The sequence below is a fragment of the Asparagus officinalis genome, chromosome 3 (genome assembly GCF_001876935.1).
Source record: "Asparagus officinalis chromosome 3, Aspof.V1, whole genome shotgun sequence".
In the NCBI taxonomy this organism is placed as follows: domain Eukaryota; kingdom Viridiplantae; phylum Streptophyta; class Magnoliopsida; order Asparagales; family Asparagaceae; genus Asparagus; species Asparagus officinalis.
In genome coordinates, this window is record NC_033796.1 from 18,977,672 (window position 1) to 18,994,566 (window position 16,895).

Genomic DNA, 16,895 nt, shown 5'->3' on the forward strand with positions numbered 1-16,895 from the left:
TCCAATACAGAAACAAAAATAAAATTCTGTCTAAAAGACGGTACAACAAAAGTATCTTTTAAATCCAAATATGAACTATTTCCTAATAACAACCTGAAGTGCTCAATTTCTTCCACGTCTACCGATTGTTCGGCGCCCACAAAGATGTGTCTTTCAACATCACTTGGCTTTCAATAGCTTAGACAGCCCGACATAGAAACACTTATGTGAGTAGTAGCACCAGAGTCTAACCACCAAGTATTTCTAGGTACTGAAGCTAAATTAACCTTAGAACAGACCAAAGTAAGGAACATACCCTTCTTAGCACGTCAGGCGTGATATTTGGTACAATCCTTCTTTATGTGTCTCAACTTGTTACAGAAGAAACAACTCTGGTCATTCTTATGTTGTTTCTTCTGAACAGTACTCTTAGCAGTTTCAGTATCATTCTTTCTTTTCTTACTCTTATCCTTAGAGGCATAAGTCAAATGAGCATTTTATGTCTTATCTTGGTTTAACATGTCTTCTTCTTGCACATAGTATGAAATAAACTCATTTAGAGTCTATTTCTCCTATTGACAGTTATAACTGTCCTTGAACTGATTAAACTGTGCAGGAAGAGACAACAGAATCAGATGCACCAATAACTCATCATAAAGACCGAGTTTAAGTTTTGAAGCAATATGAGACATTTCCATAATGTACTCCATGATATTTCCTTTGTCCTTATACTTTATTGAAATCAAGCTAGCTAAAAGCATGCTTGTTTCTACCTTAATTATCTTTTTTTCGCAAAACGCTTCTCAATTTCGAGGAAATCTTTAGCTTTAGTAATCCCTTCGGATTCTATACCCTTGAAGGCTTCTGGAACGCCACGCTTAATGATCATAAGACTCATGCGATTTGAACGCTCTCATTTCTCATACTCCTTTGCATCAGGAGTGCTATCCGTATTGAGAGGGTGGGGTTATTCAGTTCTTAATGTAAAGTCTAGATCCATACAGCCAAGAACAATTAAAATATTTACTTTCCAAACCTTAAAATTTGTCCCATTAAGCATAAGAATTGAATTGTTATTAGCAGAAATTATTGCCGCAGATGTATTAGCCGAAATAAACAAAAAAAATTCACATTATTAACCATAATTAGTAATCAATAAAATTCAAATAATGGCAAATCATATCTCAAGATATCTGGTACAATATTAATATCAGGTCTTTGGACAGTAATATTAATTACAAGTGATATCTTGTTGCAATGATCAAACACTGACAATAACTCATGTTAAATAATAAAACTATCTTTGGATCGATGCATTATTTACATGTAAACCTTATAATTATCACATGTTTATCATCGCAGATTTGTATGCAGTCTAAATAAATATTAACCTTTATTTGGGCCGATTAAATATTTACACGAAAACATACACACAACCATCTAACATCCCTCATCAATAATTTTTACAAGAGAGGTTGCTTTGGCAACTTCTTATTTCAATTAATCATTTGGAATGAGAGACAACCTTAATACCTTAGTGTCATATTATTTAAATTAAATAATTGATTAACTACCAAATAAAATTCTAAAATTTACTTGAGCAATTAAATTATTCTTTTTCAATTAATCATTTGGAATGAGAGACAACCTTAATATCTTAGTATCATATTATTTAAATTAAATAATTGATTAACTACCAAATAAAATTCTAAAATTTACTTGAGCAATTAAAATAGATTTCTCTATTTTAATTAACCGTAGACTGGCACATAGATTATTTGAGCAATTCAAATAATCTCCAAATTAAAACAGGACCCAAACGTTAATTCATTTCAGGCCTGTTTCCACTTAGCCCAGAATAAAATCAAATAAAAGATTGAATTTGGACTTCAGCCTGAGTTAAATAAATTATAAAATAATTTACAGGCCCACGCTTATTTTATTTGATTATAGGCTAACTTGACACATGCCCATAACAAATTAATTGCTTAAGAGAGCTCATTCTATGCTCTAGCTCAAAATTTGCATGCAGCCTTCTTTTACCCGACGAAAACTCAAACTCGCCCAAAACCAAAGATCTAGCTCGCCTGTAACGAGAGTCGACCTTGCCTGAATCGAGACCAAGCTCACCCGCAGTTAACACGAAGTTTGCTCGATTTTGAACCAAGGTTGGCCTGATTCAAACACGAGGTTCGCCTGATTCTTCGAACACAAGGTTCGTCTGAAATCGAACACGAGGTTCGTCTGAAATTTCTAACACGAGGTTCGTCTGAAGTTTTGAACACGTGGTTCGTCTGAAGCAAACCGAAGTTTGCTAGAATCGAACCGAAGTTCGTCAGAAGCTTTCAACAAAGCTCACCCGAAGTTCGAAGTTCGGCAACCGCATCGAGGCTCGCCTGAAGCAAACTCAAAGTTCGCTGAATCGAGCCGAAGTTTGCCTGAAGTCAGGTAAGTCCTCAAGCCCTTATTACCACTTTAGGGTTTTGAAATATGAAACGCCGCCGCCGCTTGGGCTCCTACATGATTCCCTTTAGGGTTTCATTCTGAACTGTCACCGCCACTTAAGCTCCTGTACCCTAAGTTTGAAACCCTATGGTTTCCTGATGCTGCCGCCGCAGTCTTCATTTGACAGCGAGGCCGCCAGCGACAGATTGGCGGCGCCGCCGCAGTCTTCATTTGACAGCGAGGCCGCCAGCGACAGATTGGCGGCGAGGAGTTAAGTGAACGTTGGCAAAACTAAAAAAATCCAATTGCATACAAATTTTTAACTTAATCTATGTAATTTTCCAGATCTCGAATAAAAGAAATTGATAAATTCTTGATCCAGATCAACCAAACAATAGAGAGGATCAAGACAAAACATGAACTTTACTGTTCATTCGAGGAACAGTTCTCAAAATCACTGATTTGGATCAAAAAACCCTAACTTTAATCTTAAATCCCTAAGAGATAATCACAGTGGCTCTGATACCACTTGTTGGTGTTAAAAATGATCTAATACAGATCTAATAACTGTGATTAATCTAAAGAGATTAAAACAACAAGAGCGGAAGCTATACCTGAATCTATTACACAGATCTGAATTAGGGTTTTGATGATCTTCTAATCTTGAGGGTATCTCCTTAAGAATCTCTTTAGATGGGGATAAGAGAATAGAGAATGATTAACCCTAGATTAGGGACCATAACCCCTTATTTATAGGTGTTGTATTTTTATAATTTCACCTCTCATCAAATTATAATTACAACCTGGTATCTGCACATTTTAGACCACACATTAACCCAAATTGATTGATCACTTTATGCGGGTTATCTTTAAGGATAGGAATACACATTGATGAAACATATGTGTCCACAAATAGATTTAATTAGATTTAAATCCAACATCTATTAGTCGTTTTTGCTGTAGTCAAAAGAGAGCTTGATATTTCTAGTTGTAGTTAGTTTTAACTCGACAACATTAACTCAAGTTAAAAGCAATTAAAAAGGATTTTAGTTTAAAAAGGTAGTTAAATGAGTAAATATCACTTCTATAATCTTATTTTTAGGAGAAATTATTTTTTGGAGTATATTTATCTACTTTTTATTCTCTTACTAAAAGTTTTATAAGTAATCCAAATGATACCACACAATTATCACGCCTCCAATCATTATTGTTTGTTTCTTTCTTTGTAATAGAATCATGACAACTGCTTCTAACGTCGAAGATTTTGTATTCGAATCCAATGTGACGAGAATCGACATTAAAATAATATACTTTGATATGTTCTCGCAAGTAGAAGGGTTTTTTCTTTGAGCCGAAAGTTGACTCACAAAGTGGTATAAATTATTATATTATAAAAGTAATATATGTAAATTTTGAAGGAAAAACTTAGTTTTTGATTCCATTGGAATCATAAATTAGAGGGATTCAAAACAACGCGCTCCATAAGGGGCTGTTTGGTTGTTGTTGGTAAAGTTGTGTATTTATGACACAACTTGGAAAGTTAATGTCCACCTCATCAATTTCACTTTTAAACTTTTCTTTGTTTTATTTTTATTCCATTGAAATCATAAAACACTTGTTTGGTTTGTAAAATAAAACTTTATAATTGTTTGTTTGAAAAGTGTAAAAAGTGGTCCCTACTCAAATAATCATATTGGTTGGAATTATTTTTTTTCCAGACTTCAATGCCAGCTTTCTCTTAAAATCATGTCTTTTTTTTTAATGAAATCACTTTACAACTCACATCAGCATATGAAATCACTTTACACTATTTTCACAACTACAAACAAACAATTGAAAGTGATGAAAGCTGATATTGGGACCCACTTTTTTACACTTTACATCTTTTTACATGGTAAAAACATACAACCAAACGGGCCCTAACTCTGTTTCTCTCGGGGATGCGAACGGGTCGCCGGCTATTCCCAGTCTCCCATTTAAAATGACGTCAGCATTGCCTCATAGAAGCGTGAGAAGCCGTCGACCGACCGCCATGTCATGATTCCGACGTGGCAACCCTCGCCGCAAAAGGTGACGCCGTAGCGGCAGCAATTATTCATGGACTGAAGTTTTACTTATTAATTTATTTATTAATTTCCATTTCGTTGAAAGTAATATTTGTGGCTTTGAAAAAAATTCTATCACAACAAAGAATGCGAACAAAATTTCGAACCGTATAAAGTGTGGGCTGGGGGTTTGACCGAGCCCGGCATTTCTCCGGCAGACCAACATGTTTGTGGATAGACCCAACCAGCCGCCCTTGACTTGTGCCATAAAAAAAAGAAGCCTCAACTTGTTGTGTTCCCATTCATTTTTGTATGAATGCTACAAAGTTATTATTTGTCGTATCTGTCTAATTTGTAGGCATATGTTTGTTTTACGAGTTCAAGTGCTAGCTTGACGACGGAGATGAACTTTTTATGTGGGGCTTGCTAGTTGGCTAGGTTTGAACTCTTTTCCGTTCAAATTTGAGTTCGAACCCTGATGCTAACTCTGCTAAGGAATAGTTATGGAATTTAAAAAATGAAAAATAGATAATTCAATATATATCTTCAGTGTGAAGGATGCTCAAAGTCTTAAAGATCAAGATATAGATATAACTAGTTGAAAAAAGTTGCAACAAAACTGTGTATACATCCTGATTTGATAATAGTAGCGATTGGGGCTTCAAGTTAAAAGGTCATCATTTGTTTGAGAAAAATGATGGAAGATTTTATAAACTGAAATTAATTAGTAAAGATTGACAAAACATAAAATAGTAACTAAAATGTGGAGGTATAGCCAAAATATTGATTCAAACGTAATAAATCAATTAAATTTATTTATTTCTTGATGTGCATCATGTACAGTTTTAGTTAGTGAGTTATATGGTGAACTTGCATCGTGTACAGTTTTAGTTAGTGAGTTATATAAATCAGTTTTATCAGGCCTGCATTGCACAATGCAGTCTTTGGGCTTAACTGGGGTTTAAAGTATAATATAAACGAAAACCAAAAGCCTGGAGTTTTAAATCTGGTATCGTCCAGATTAGGTCTGGGCCCATGAGCTATAAATGAATAAAAAAATGCATACTATTAAAGGTTCCTTCAGCAATATCAAACTTTAACCTTAAAACTTATGGTGAGAATTAAAATAATATTTCTTTGATATAACATCCCCCGTAAGGTAAGCAGTCTTCATATTTGAAATCTTACTATTTTACGCAAAAGTGCTTATATTTTTAATTTGTTTATGTTCATGTATAAAATCGCACAGAGGGGAGTGATTAAGTTGACGGAGGTCCTCTAACTGTCTGAATGTCTAATTTTTGAGTAAGCTATTTTTCTCTGCACAAGTAGTAAATTGTAAGAGGCAGGGTTGGGTTTCCCGATTGTTCCTCCGACGATCAACTCAGTGAGTTGCTTGAGTGGAGAAGTAAAAATGAACTGTAGTAGCTCTTATACACAGTGAGTAGTAATCCAGAACTTACCATGTTATTGAAAATAGTGTTCCTATTTATAGTGGTGGCAGAATGGTAGAATGGTAACTTCGGCTGAGTATGAGATAGTGGTCACGTCAGCCTCTACTTTACAGATGTCAGCCAATGAGTGGAGGAGAGGTCACTTTGGTATTTAATGCGAAGTGATTAGGAGTGAGCAGTGCCGTCGTGGTTCGATATGTCATAAATACTATTAGAGACAGATGAATGATGATGCCCATAATGCATTTAATGGCAATTATTACGAGGTAATTGATCACTAGCGCACATGTGTCGGCCTTTTGAATCGCCCTCGCAAGGTGTCGGTCTATTAGTCGGCCGAGTAGAGTGATTAAGTAGCTGATTTAGTCAGGAGACGACGCGTAACACCTTTCTGGTCGTCGACACGTGACGCCTTTCGAGTCGTCCTTACAAGATGTCGGCGTGTCGAGTCGATCCAAATAAGCCTCTAATTATCTTGAAATGTTGTCTTGATTATGCATAATGTTGGACACTTGTCTGTCTTTGATTGGAGATTATTTTTTATCATTAAAACGGCTATAACAGTTTAAATAGGCCTGATGAGATTTAAGCTTAGATTACTTACTAATTTATTTATTTCAATTTCGTTGAAAGCAATAATTTTGGCTTCGACAAAATTCAATCGTAACAGAGAGTGCTAAAAAAAATTCGAACCGAATAAAGTGTGGGCCTGGGGTTTGACCGAGCCCAGCATTTCTCCGGCCGACCAACATGTTTGTAGATAGACCCAACCAGCCGCCCATGAAAAATTGCGCCAAAAAAAGCCTCAACCCCGTTGTGTTCCCATTCAGTTTTGTAAGAATGCAAAAAAGTCATTATTTGTCATATCTGTCTAATTTGGAGGCATATGATTGTTTTACAAGTTCAAGTGCTAGCTTGATGCCGGAGATGAACTTTTTATGTGGGACTTGCTAGTTGGCCAGGTTTGAACTCGTTTCTGTTGAAATTTGAGTTCAAACTTGATACTAACCCTGCTAAGGATAAACATATAACCAAATAAAATAATAAAATAGTTATGAAATTAAAAAATGAAAAATAGATAATTCAATATATATCTCCAGTGTGAAGGATGTCCAAAGTCTTAAAGATCAAGATATAACTAGTTGAAAAAAGTGGCAACAAAACTATGTATACATCGTGATTTGGTAAATAGTAGCGACTCGGGCTTCAAGTTCGAAGGTCCCGTTGTTTGTCTGAGAAAATGAAGGAAGATTTTATACGCTGACATTAATTAATAAAGATTGACAAAACATAAAATAGTAACTAAAATGTCAAGGTATAACCAAAATATTGATTCAAAGGTAATAAATCGATTAGATTTATATATTTTTTTCATGTACACAAAGTACAGTTTTAGTTAGTGTGTTAGTGCATTTCGCTTCAATTGAATATCATCAGGCCCGCATAGCACAAGGCACTCATTGCGCTTAACTTGGCCTAGCATTATAGCTTACTTCACAAGTAAAGGCTGGAGTTTTAACTCTGGTATCCTCCAGATCGGGTTTCGGCCCATGAGTTATAAGTGAACAAAAACATATGCATACAATTAAAAGGAGACTTTAATAGGAACCTTCGGCTTTAATAGTATGCATTTTATAGAATTATTACTTTAATCCTGGGCCTAACATTATAGCTTACTTCACAAGTAAAAGGCTGGAGTTTTAACTCTGGCACCCTCCAGATCAGGCTACGGCCCATGAGTTATAAGTGAACAAAAGCATATGCATACTATTAAAGGTTCCTTCCGCAATATCAAATTTTAAACTTATTGTGAGGATTAAAAGTAATAATTCTATAATATGCATACTATTAAAGGTTCCTTCCGCAATATCAAAATTTAAACTTATGGTGAGAATTAAAAGTAATAATTCTAAAATATAACGCCCCCCATAATGTAAGCAGTCTTCATATTTGAAATCTTGCTATTAGATGCTTATATTTTTAATTCGATGTATGTATGCCTGATGAGATTTGAGTTTAGATTACTTTAAATACTATACTAAAATCCATTAAAACCTCAAAGTTGTTGTAAGAATTTAAGATTATAATTTAATACATTAACGTATCCCACATGTTGACCATCATTTTTCATGGGCCTAATTCTGGACTATGTTAGGCAGGGATTTAAGCCTCAAGCCTACCAATATCATCTCATTATGATAGTCCAGATTGAGTTTTTATTGGTAATAGGTCATGTTTGTCCATTAAAAACATGATTAATCCCCTCTAGTATCCATGTTGGTCCAGATCAAAGAATCCTCTGATACCAATAGATTATTTTCCAATACGTAAAAACTTTTCCAAATTATGGAAGTGTTGAGGGTTACGAATTTATACTTTATTGGAAAGAAACTGTAGAGCAAAATTACAACATTGGGTCAAACTTCAAATAAGATGAGGAGCTTGTACAAATTACAGGTTTCCCCTCACGATGTTTTCAGCTATGATCGAGCTGAGTTATATGTTTAACATTCTCTTGGAGCCTTCTCCTCTTTGAGCGTACGTTCTCTGAAAGCTAAATGATCAAAGATCGACCAACAGTTATCCATCCATGATTCCTTGAGACGTCCAACTTTGGAAGGCACACAATCAAGATCACCCCTACATCCATCACAACAAAAAATTGTAATTTGTCACAAGACATTGGCATAAAACTTTGCACGGTGAGTAGCTTATAAGCAAACTATAAATATAAGGACGATGAAAATTGAAAGGAACGACGTCTAGTATACCATGAAGTTAAGCTATTAACATGGACAACTGTAGAACATAGGATACTTTGATCATCATCCATCATCGAGCATCTTTCCCCCTTATTACCCACATGATCAATCGCCATGAAGTCCCACGTTCCTCCGAACTTGAGGATTATCACGTTTCCATCCCTCAAGCTTCCTATGATAACAGCATCTTTGTGTCGCGAATCCAAAGGAAATGTTTGCTTCCTTGACCACAGTATTTGTTCACGAGACCTGTCGTCATCAAGAAGCAATGTATGATACGAGGTTTCGTCCGTGATCGAAACCGATAACTTGTCTCCCATCTTGATGAGCTGCGGATGGCCAAGAGGCCCATATGCTGTAGGCATTTCTATTCTGCGAAACTCCGCGATATCTGATACAACTTCCATCGAAATCAAATGCCGACGATCATAATCCGACCAATATAACGCTCCGTTTGCGTCAACAGGTGGCTTAAACCATTCAAATCTTTGGAACGGACAATCTACCCTTCTCCAAGCCATCTGATCACCTGACTTCGGAGTCAAAATCTTGCATTGAAAAGGCTGGCATACGGAAAAACTGTAAAACACAACAACTTTGTATTCTTTCCTCTGACAGTCAAAGACAATGCCACCTCTCGTCTTAGAAGGGTATCCATTGGAAAAGTACGGAAGTTGTAAGCATTTCCTGGTAATTGGGTTGACGACTGCAAGGCTACGAGCACGCCAAGAATCTGCGACAAGAACCAGACCATCGCACGAGGCGAGCATCATGATCGGTGTCTGCACGGTCGGCGGCACATCTTGATCTTCGTCGATGACTAAGTAGCGAAAATTGTGGGGTTGGTATCTTGCTGCACAGTACAGACTTGGCTTGGACTTGGCCTTGGCTAGGTGAGCTTGAACAAAGACAGGGTCTCTGATCATATGAAGCCATTGTTTGCACACACAACGCAGGCGACCGTGTAATATCACCGCAGGGATCCACACCAAGATGTTGAAGATGAGATCATTGCCAAAATTAGAAGCCAACATCTTTCCTCTTTTTGGTTTTGGCCTAATGCGAGAGAGAAGTTCCTCTTCTTTTATTTCTTGAAGCTTATCTTTTCTTCTTGAAATCTCCTAATTGGGAATTTGTGGTTTCCAATTCTTGATCAAATCCTAATATATCCAATTCGGATATTCCTTAGATTTTAAATTGATGTAATTTCCTTTCTCAGCACGTGCTATGGAATCCATGGGGAAAGAGGAGATTTGTTACAACTGAAACAACTAATCTGTCTCTGTTGGAAAGGAAAACGAGATTTTTTTTGGGTCCTTTGTTTATAATTTATTCGAACTACGCCCCCCGCTCAAAGAATTTATGTGGCATAACAGACAATTTGCGACACCTAAAAAAATGTGGCGTAACAGAGAATTTGCGACGCCCAAAATTGTTCTTACAACACAGAAAATTGCTGCAAAAGTGAAGTAGGTTAAAAACAGGGAATTTGCAGTCACGTTATATCCTAATAATAAAGGTTAAAATTATTTGATATTGTAATTTATAATATGTCTAAACTATTTGCTAATTAAACGTACACTTATTTTGAATGCAAGTACATCCGTTCTATTCATAAGTAATTTTTGCGGTTAGGACAACTCTTAATTTGAAGTTGCAAACAATTCCATGCAAATATGCGTTTTTTGAAATTCCTGTCTTCGGAAACTTCTCCGCACAAAATCCCAAGTTGATGATAGTTTTTGGCAAGAGTTCAATGGTGGTATCTGATGTGTTAGTTAAATATCACCTGAGTTCTTGATATTTATTGCTATCAATTAGGGGCTGTTTTGATGTCTTTAGGAAAGTAGAGTATTTATGACACAAAATAGAAAGTGATTATCCACCTCACCACTTTTCATTCGAGTGTTTACATTGTTTGGTTAGGAATCTTTGTGAATCCTAAAATAATAGTATTACATTGTTTGGATAGCCTAATGTAAACTAGAGTATTTATGACACAAAATAGAAAGTGGTTATCCACCTCAGCACTTTCTACAAGGTTTTGACTTTTTTATTATTTTTTGGACTCATTTATGACATTGTGTAAGCTTTCCAACAAAATCACTTCTAATTTTGGTGATTTTGCTTTCGGTGACACCTCATCAAAAAGTGTAAGCTTTTCATGTAAAAAAATTTAAACAAACAATGTAAAGTGATGAAAACTGACAATATTGGGACCCACTTTTTTACACTTTCCATCATTTTACATGGTAAAAACATACAACCAAACAACCCCTTAGGATTCCTCACATTATCTCCGTGATTAACCTAAATCGTTTTTACAAACTGTCATTAAGGGTTGACATGTCAATAAGGTGGCAGAAGAAACATGTAATTTAACAAAATTTTACTGTTATGACTTGACAAACTTAGATTTTTAATATTTTTATTAGCATGGTATATACATGGTAATACCACATCACTGACACATCAGTTTGATTTAAAGAAAATTTATAAAAAGAACATAGGCTGGCGGTAGAGGTAACATTAGGAATCCTCACTGGCAACTTCTTAAGGTTAACTCCCCCACCAAGAAACGACACGGCTCTGTCATATAACCTACTGAGTTTTCCCAAGTATATTAAAGAGTGCTTCGTCAAGAGACAATTAAATCCATGCGACCCTCTAAATGAAGACGCAAGAGAGAATGTTTTAGTGAAAAAGGTTACCAAACGTTTATAAAATGACTGTGTGTGTTCTAGAAAGTTTGTGGTGCTTTTATTGAGAAAACATGATAACTTTGTGGACACTAACATTATAGATATATTTTTAATTAATTAGGAAGTGATAGCCGACAAAGATAAGAGAAGCAGTTGGTTAGATAAAACAGGTGATGCGGAACACTATTTTTCACTAGTCCACTGTTGAGTAAGAATATGTGAGGACAAACCCGGGGTCCAATAGAGCAGGGTCCTAACAAGTATTAGTGTAGAAGTAATAAAATGAACACACAGATTTGCATGGAAAACCTCCTAAATGAATTTCGGGCAAAAACCAAGGGCAATGATAGAAAAATCCACTACGAGAAAATTTTTTAGAATTATAATCTCTCTTTACAAGGAGAAACTCTATCTATTTTTCTCTCACTCTTCTATATGTGAAGTTATTGTTGTTTCTGAAATTCTCTCAACTTAAGGCTATGAGGGTTATATATAGGTAATTTTTGTGGTAGGTATACACTGTTGATACAGGGTTGCTACAATAAAGGTTGATGAATCTGTGGTTGGTATTTACTGTAGGTGGTAGGTGGTTATTGTGATTTCTAACAATCTCTCACTTGAAGATTTGATTGAAAATCAATTATATCTTCACATTATTCTTTCTATATTGTCATCTTTATGTTGCTCAGGTCTCTGAGCAACCACAAGAGGATCGACACCAAATAAATTTGTCAGACTGCTTTTGTTAAAAAATTTGCTAGGTTGTCTTTGGTGTGAATTTTCTGCATATTCATTGTTCCTTCTTCCACTTTCTCACGAATGAAGTGGTACTAAGGTAGAATGTGTTTTGTCTTTGAATAAAAAGTTGGGTTTCTTGCCAAATATAAAGCACTCTGACTAAATAGAGAAAACTTTTTTGTTCATGTCCGAGTTCGTCCAGTATCATTCTCAACTATATTGCCTCTTTACTAGCTTGTGTAGCTGCAACATATTCTGTATCTGTTGTTGATGTAGCCAAAACTGACTGTAGTTTTAAAACCCAGCTTACAGCTCCGCCAACAAGTACAAACATATAGTCTGTGATGGATTTGTTATTATCACGATCACCTGTATAATCAGAATCAACATATCTATTAATAAAATCTGATCCACATAACATAATACAACATTTGAGGTTCCCTTAATATATCTTAGGACCCTCTTTATAACATTCTAATGCTTTTTACCAGGATTTGTCATGTATTGACTAACTACTCTCACTGTTTGTGCAATATCTGGTCTTGTACAAAGCTTAGCGAACATTAGACTGTCCACTGCTGATGCATTGATACTCGAGACATCTCCATCATCTCTTCTTTACTGCTAGGACTTATAATGGAGAATAACTTGAAATTAACAGAAGTGAGGTAAAAATTGACTTGCAATCTTATATGTTGAAGCGCCATAAGATTTTCTTTAAATAATTCTTCTGAGAAAATCAAATCTTCCTATTAAATCTGTCTCGGTAAATTTACATTCTTAGAATCTTATTTGTAGATTCTAAATCATTCATTTTAAATTTCCTAGCCACCTATGCCTTTAATTCTTCGATACGATCTTTGTTGGGGCATGTAACCAATATGTCATCAACATACAATAATAAGATAACTAAGTTAATTTTCACCAAACCTCTAGAAATATGCACAAGTGTCTGAATTAATTCTGTTATATCCAAGGCTCATGATGAAAGAATTAAATCTCTTCTACCAACAACTCGGCGCTTGCTTTAGACCGTATAGAGTTTTGTTCAACCTGCAAATCAAGTTATATTTTCTTTTTTCTTCGAAACCTGCTAGTTGGAGCATGAACATTTTTTTTTCAAAATCTTCATGAAGAAAAGTTGTTTACACATCTAGTTTCTCTAGATGTAAGTCAAATATAGCGCTCATAGTCAGGACTATTCGGATTGTTATAAGTCGAACTATATGAAAAAATATTTAATTAAAATTAGTACATTCTTTCTGAGCATATCATTTTATTACCAATCTAGCACAATATCGCTCCACTGGATCATCTCTGTTTTGCTTGATCTTGTGGACTCATATCGCTCCACTGGATCATCTCTGTTTTGCTTGATCTTGTGGACTCATTTATTTTCAATGGTCTTTCTTCCTTGTGGCAGTGACACAAGTACTCAAGTCTTATTCTTATGGAGAGCTTCAATTTCTTTCAACATTGTTGTCATTCATAAAGATACATCTGCTCTATTTATAACTTCATAGAAAGTTGATGGCTCTCCATTTTCTATTAGAAGATAATATGTAACATTACTCTCCGTAATATATTCTGAGTGTCAAGTCGGTAGTTTTCTCTCACAAGTTGACCTTCGAACTTCTGAAGGCTCGACTCGACTGGTTCTTGTACATCTTGCCACAGTGTTACTTCAGAAGAATTTGAATCATTTTCTACCTGAACAGCTATAGTCTCTTAGTTTTTTCTTGAGCAACTTTCTTTCTCTTCACTTTGTAGTTGGTTCTCTACAAAGATAACATCTTTATTGACAATAACCTTATGGTTAGTCAGATCCCACAAGCGATACCCCTTTACTCCATCAGTATACCCTAAGAATATGTATTTTCTGAATTTTAAATCCAGGTTTGTAATTTCTTAGGCATTGTACATTACGTACACTAGATTTCTAAATATATGGAGGTTAGAATAATCAGCTAGCTTATCGGTCCACATCTCCATTGACGTCTTTAACTGTATTATGGTTGATGGAGATCAATTCATCACATAACAAGTGGTTTTTACTACTTCCGCCTGTCACGCCCCGTTTCCCAAAATACCTAAGAATCAGAACGTGAACAAGCCCGCGACGTATTAGATCAAGGAGAATAAATAAAATAATCATTTCTCCTCAACCTAATACGCTAAGCGTCAAGAAATAAATACAAACCGAAGTCATAGGTTTTATCTAATCTACAAAATAAATTGTAAGAACTAAACTATAATAAATTACAAGAATTAAATGCAAAAAATTAAAGCAAGAGAATAAAAGCATGAATGTAAATCTATACTACAAGACATTAATATAAATCTAAACTACTAAGCAATAAGAAAAGAAATAAAAGAGAAAATAAAATAAAAAACAAACCTCCAAATTGATCTTCATCTTCGTCTTTATCATCCAACAAAGAGAAAAAAAATATGAAGTGGTAAAAAAAATTATTTTATTAATTATAACAAAAAGTTATAAATTTAGAAGGTCTTCTCATTAAGAGTAACTCTCCTCTCTAAATGGAGATATAAAATTTTTTACACCCTTAACCCCTCACTCTCTACCCCTATTTATAGTAAACGTCAATTAATGTGAGCTATTGGATCAAACTTGGCCTCTAAGATAACAAATATCAGCCATTGAAGCATTCTGCGCGCTCTGGCATCAATGAATTGTGTATCAAACTTGGCCTCCATTTGTCATCTGTAGAATTCCTCTTCCATTGGCTTTTGGGCTTGGACTTTGGGCTTTTGAGCTTGGACTTTTGGCCTTTTGTGTATATTTTTTAATTAATTCATGGGCTTTGTTGAGAGATATGGTTGTTGGGATTTATTTTTTATTAACCTATAATTAAAGATAAAAAATAATTATTAGTGGTATATTTATTCATATAAAATAGATAATAAGAGTATAAAATTATAATAAAGTATGATTATCATGTATCCTTCACAACCAAACCGTAGCCTTCAAAACTAACATGTAACCTCTCTTCATCACCAACTCATAAGCTTAATAACAAATTTATTACCATGAAATAGCAATAATTTATAAATTTACATACTCTATTTTAATCTCAAGTCATCGATTTCCTTACAAGTATTCTGCCGATGAATGAACGTTATTTTCTTCCCAATGGTGAAACTTTCTCGTTGTTTTCAGCGAAAGTTGTTTACATTGCAGATTCCATTAAAACTCCGATCGTTTACAAAGAATTACAATGAAAATAACAAAAAATACAACTCTCGAGAAAATAACACAGAAATTGTTTATCAACTCCTGCTTTTGTGGGACTTTGCCTGTGCCGGGAACGCTTTAGTTCGTGGACCACCGATTCGTAGATCGAGAGGTTGTTTAGGGATCTCTCCTTCGTTTATCGAAGTAAAGATTTGAAAACGAATATCTTATCGATGTAAGATGTTCGTTCTTCCAAAGATCAAGTCTGAGCTTAGATCTCTAGGATTCACCAAATGATGCTTGTCAAAGGGTGAAAATTCTCTCTTTCTTTCTCAAAATCACCAAAGACTCAAGTCTCTTCTGCTCCAAAAATGCTCTCTCTCCTTTATTTCGTGTGTAGGGAGGTATTTATAGGGGTATCAGTGCACCACAGTTGAAACGGGGGCAAGATAACTGACTGAGTATTTTCTCTTTGGCCGCTGCAGTCTACACTGCTGCGCCTATTGGCGTTCTCTCTCTTGCTCTAATTCACCAAAACTCAAGGCTCTCTGCTCTAATCTCTCTGGAAAATGCTCAGCCCCTGTCAATGATGGCTATAGGGGGGTATTTATAGCCTCCTTAGACGATAACTGAAGAAATAGCTGGTCAATAACTGTCTCTTTAGGCGCGGCAGCTGATGCTGTCGCGGCTAAAGGGCGCGACAGTCGACACTGTCGCGGCCAAAGAGCGCGGCAGTCGACACTGCCGCGGCTAAAGGGGCAGTTACACCCACGTTCATACGTGTTTGAAACAGTTCTCCCACGACCTTTAACCACCTTTTTCGTGGTTTAACTGCTTTTCCACGTCAGCACACGTTCTATTTCTGATACGCCGCCACGTGGACTTTAAATAATCATCAGATAACTGTATTATAACTGCTGTAGCATCCTGCTTTAACTGCCGCGGCACCATAGGTTGCAGCGGTTAAGCCGCGACACCATAGGCTGCCGCGCCTTAGCCGCGGTACCTTGGTCTGCCGCGCCTTAGCCGCGGCACCTTGGTCTGCCGCGCCTTAGCCGCGGCACCATGTCCTGCCGCGCCGCCATATGTTGCTTGATGACGTGTATATTGTTCTTCTATATCGTCTTGAGTGGTGTTTGAATGTCTGTAAGCATTTTTTGATGTCTACAGATACCCCCTCCAAAGTATCTCAGACTCATCATTTTTTTAGAGAGGGGTCTGGGACACTTTGGATATGATAAGCTTTCCCTGCAATTTCTCCAGTGCTTTGTTGAGGAAATTGCGTAGAATGGTTTGTGAATGGCTTCAATCCTTGACTTCTTCATCTTTTAGCCTATTCAGTGCTTTGTAGAATAGCTAAAATTCCTCCGGTGCTGCGTTTATCGCGTGGCCGTTGTCGAAGTCTCAAATTAAAACTGCTGTCGAAGAATTTGAGAAATAGTTTATACTCATATACTATATTGGAGTGTTCGGGAAATAGTTTAACCTCATATACCCGTTGGGAGATTATCAGGTTATTCTTAAGAATATTTTGAGTAATATTCTCCAGAAACTTCCTGTTGAGATTAGGGAAA

The 16,895-nt window shown here is 35.9% G+C and overlaps 1 protein-coding gene across 1 annotated transcript; it reads right to left on the minus strand.

Annotated features, from left to right (window-relative positions):
• LOC109832124 (F-box/LRR-repeat/kelch-repeat protein At2g27520-like) lies at positions 8,328–9,849 on the minus strand. The gene is made up of 2 exons (XM_020399561.1): positions 8,695–9,849; positions 8,328–8,563 (listed from the first exon to the last, which is right to left on the minus strand). The coding sequence occupies exons 1-2, from the start codon at positions 9,717–9,719 to the stop codon at positions 8,428–8,430; spliced, it is 1,161 nt and encodes a 386-aa protein (XP_020255150.1). The 5' UTR covers positions 9,720–9,849; the 3' UTR covers positions 8,328–8,427.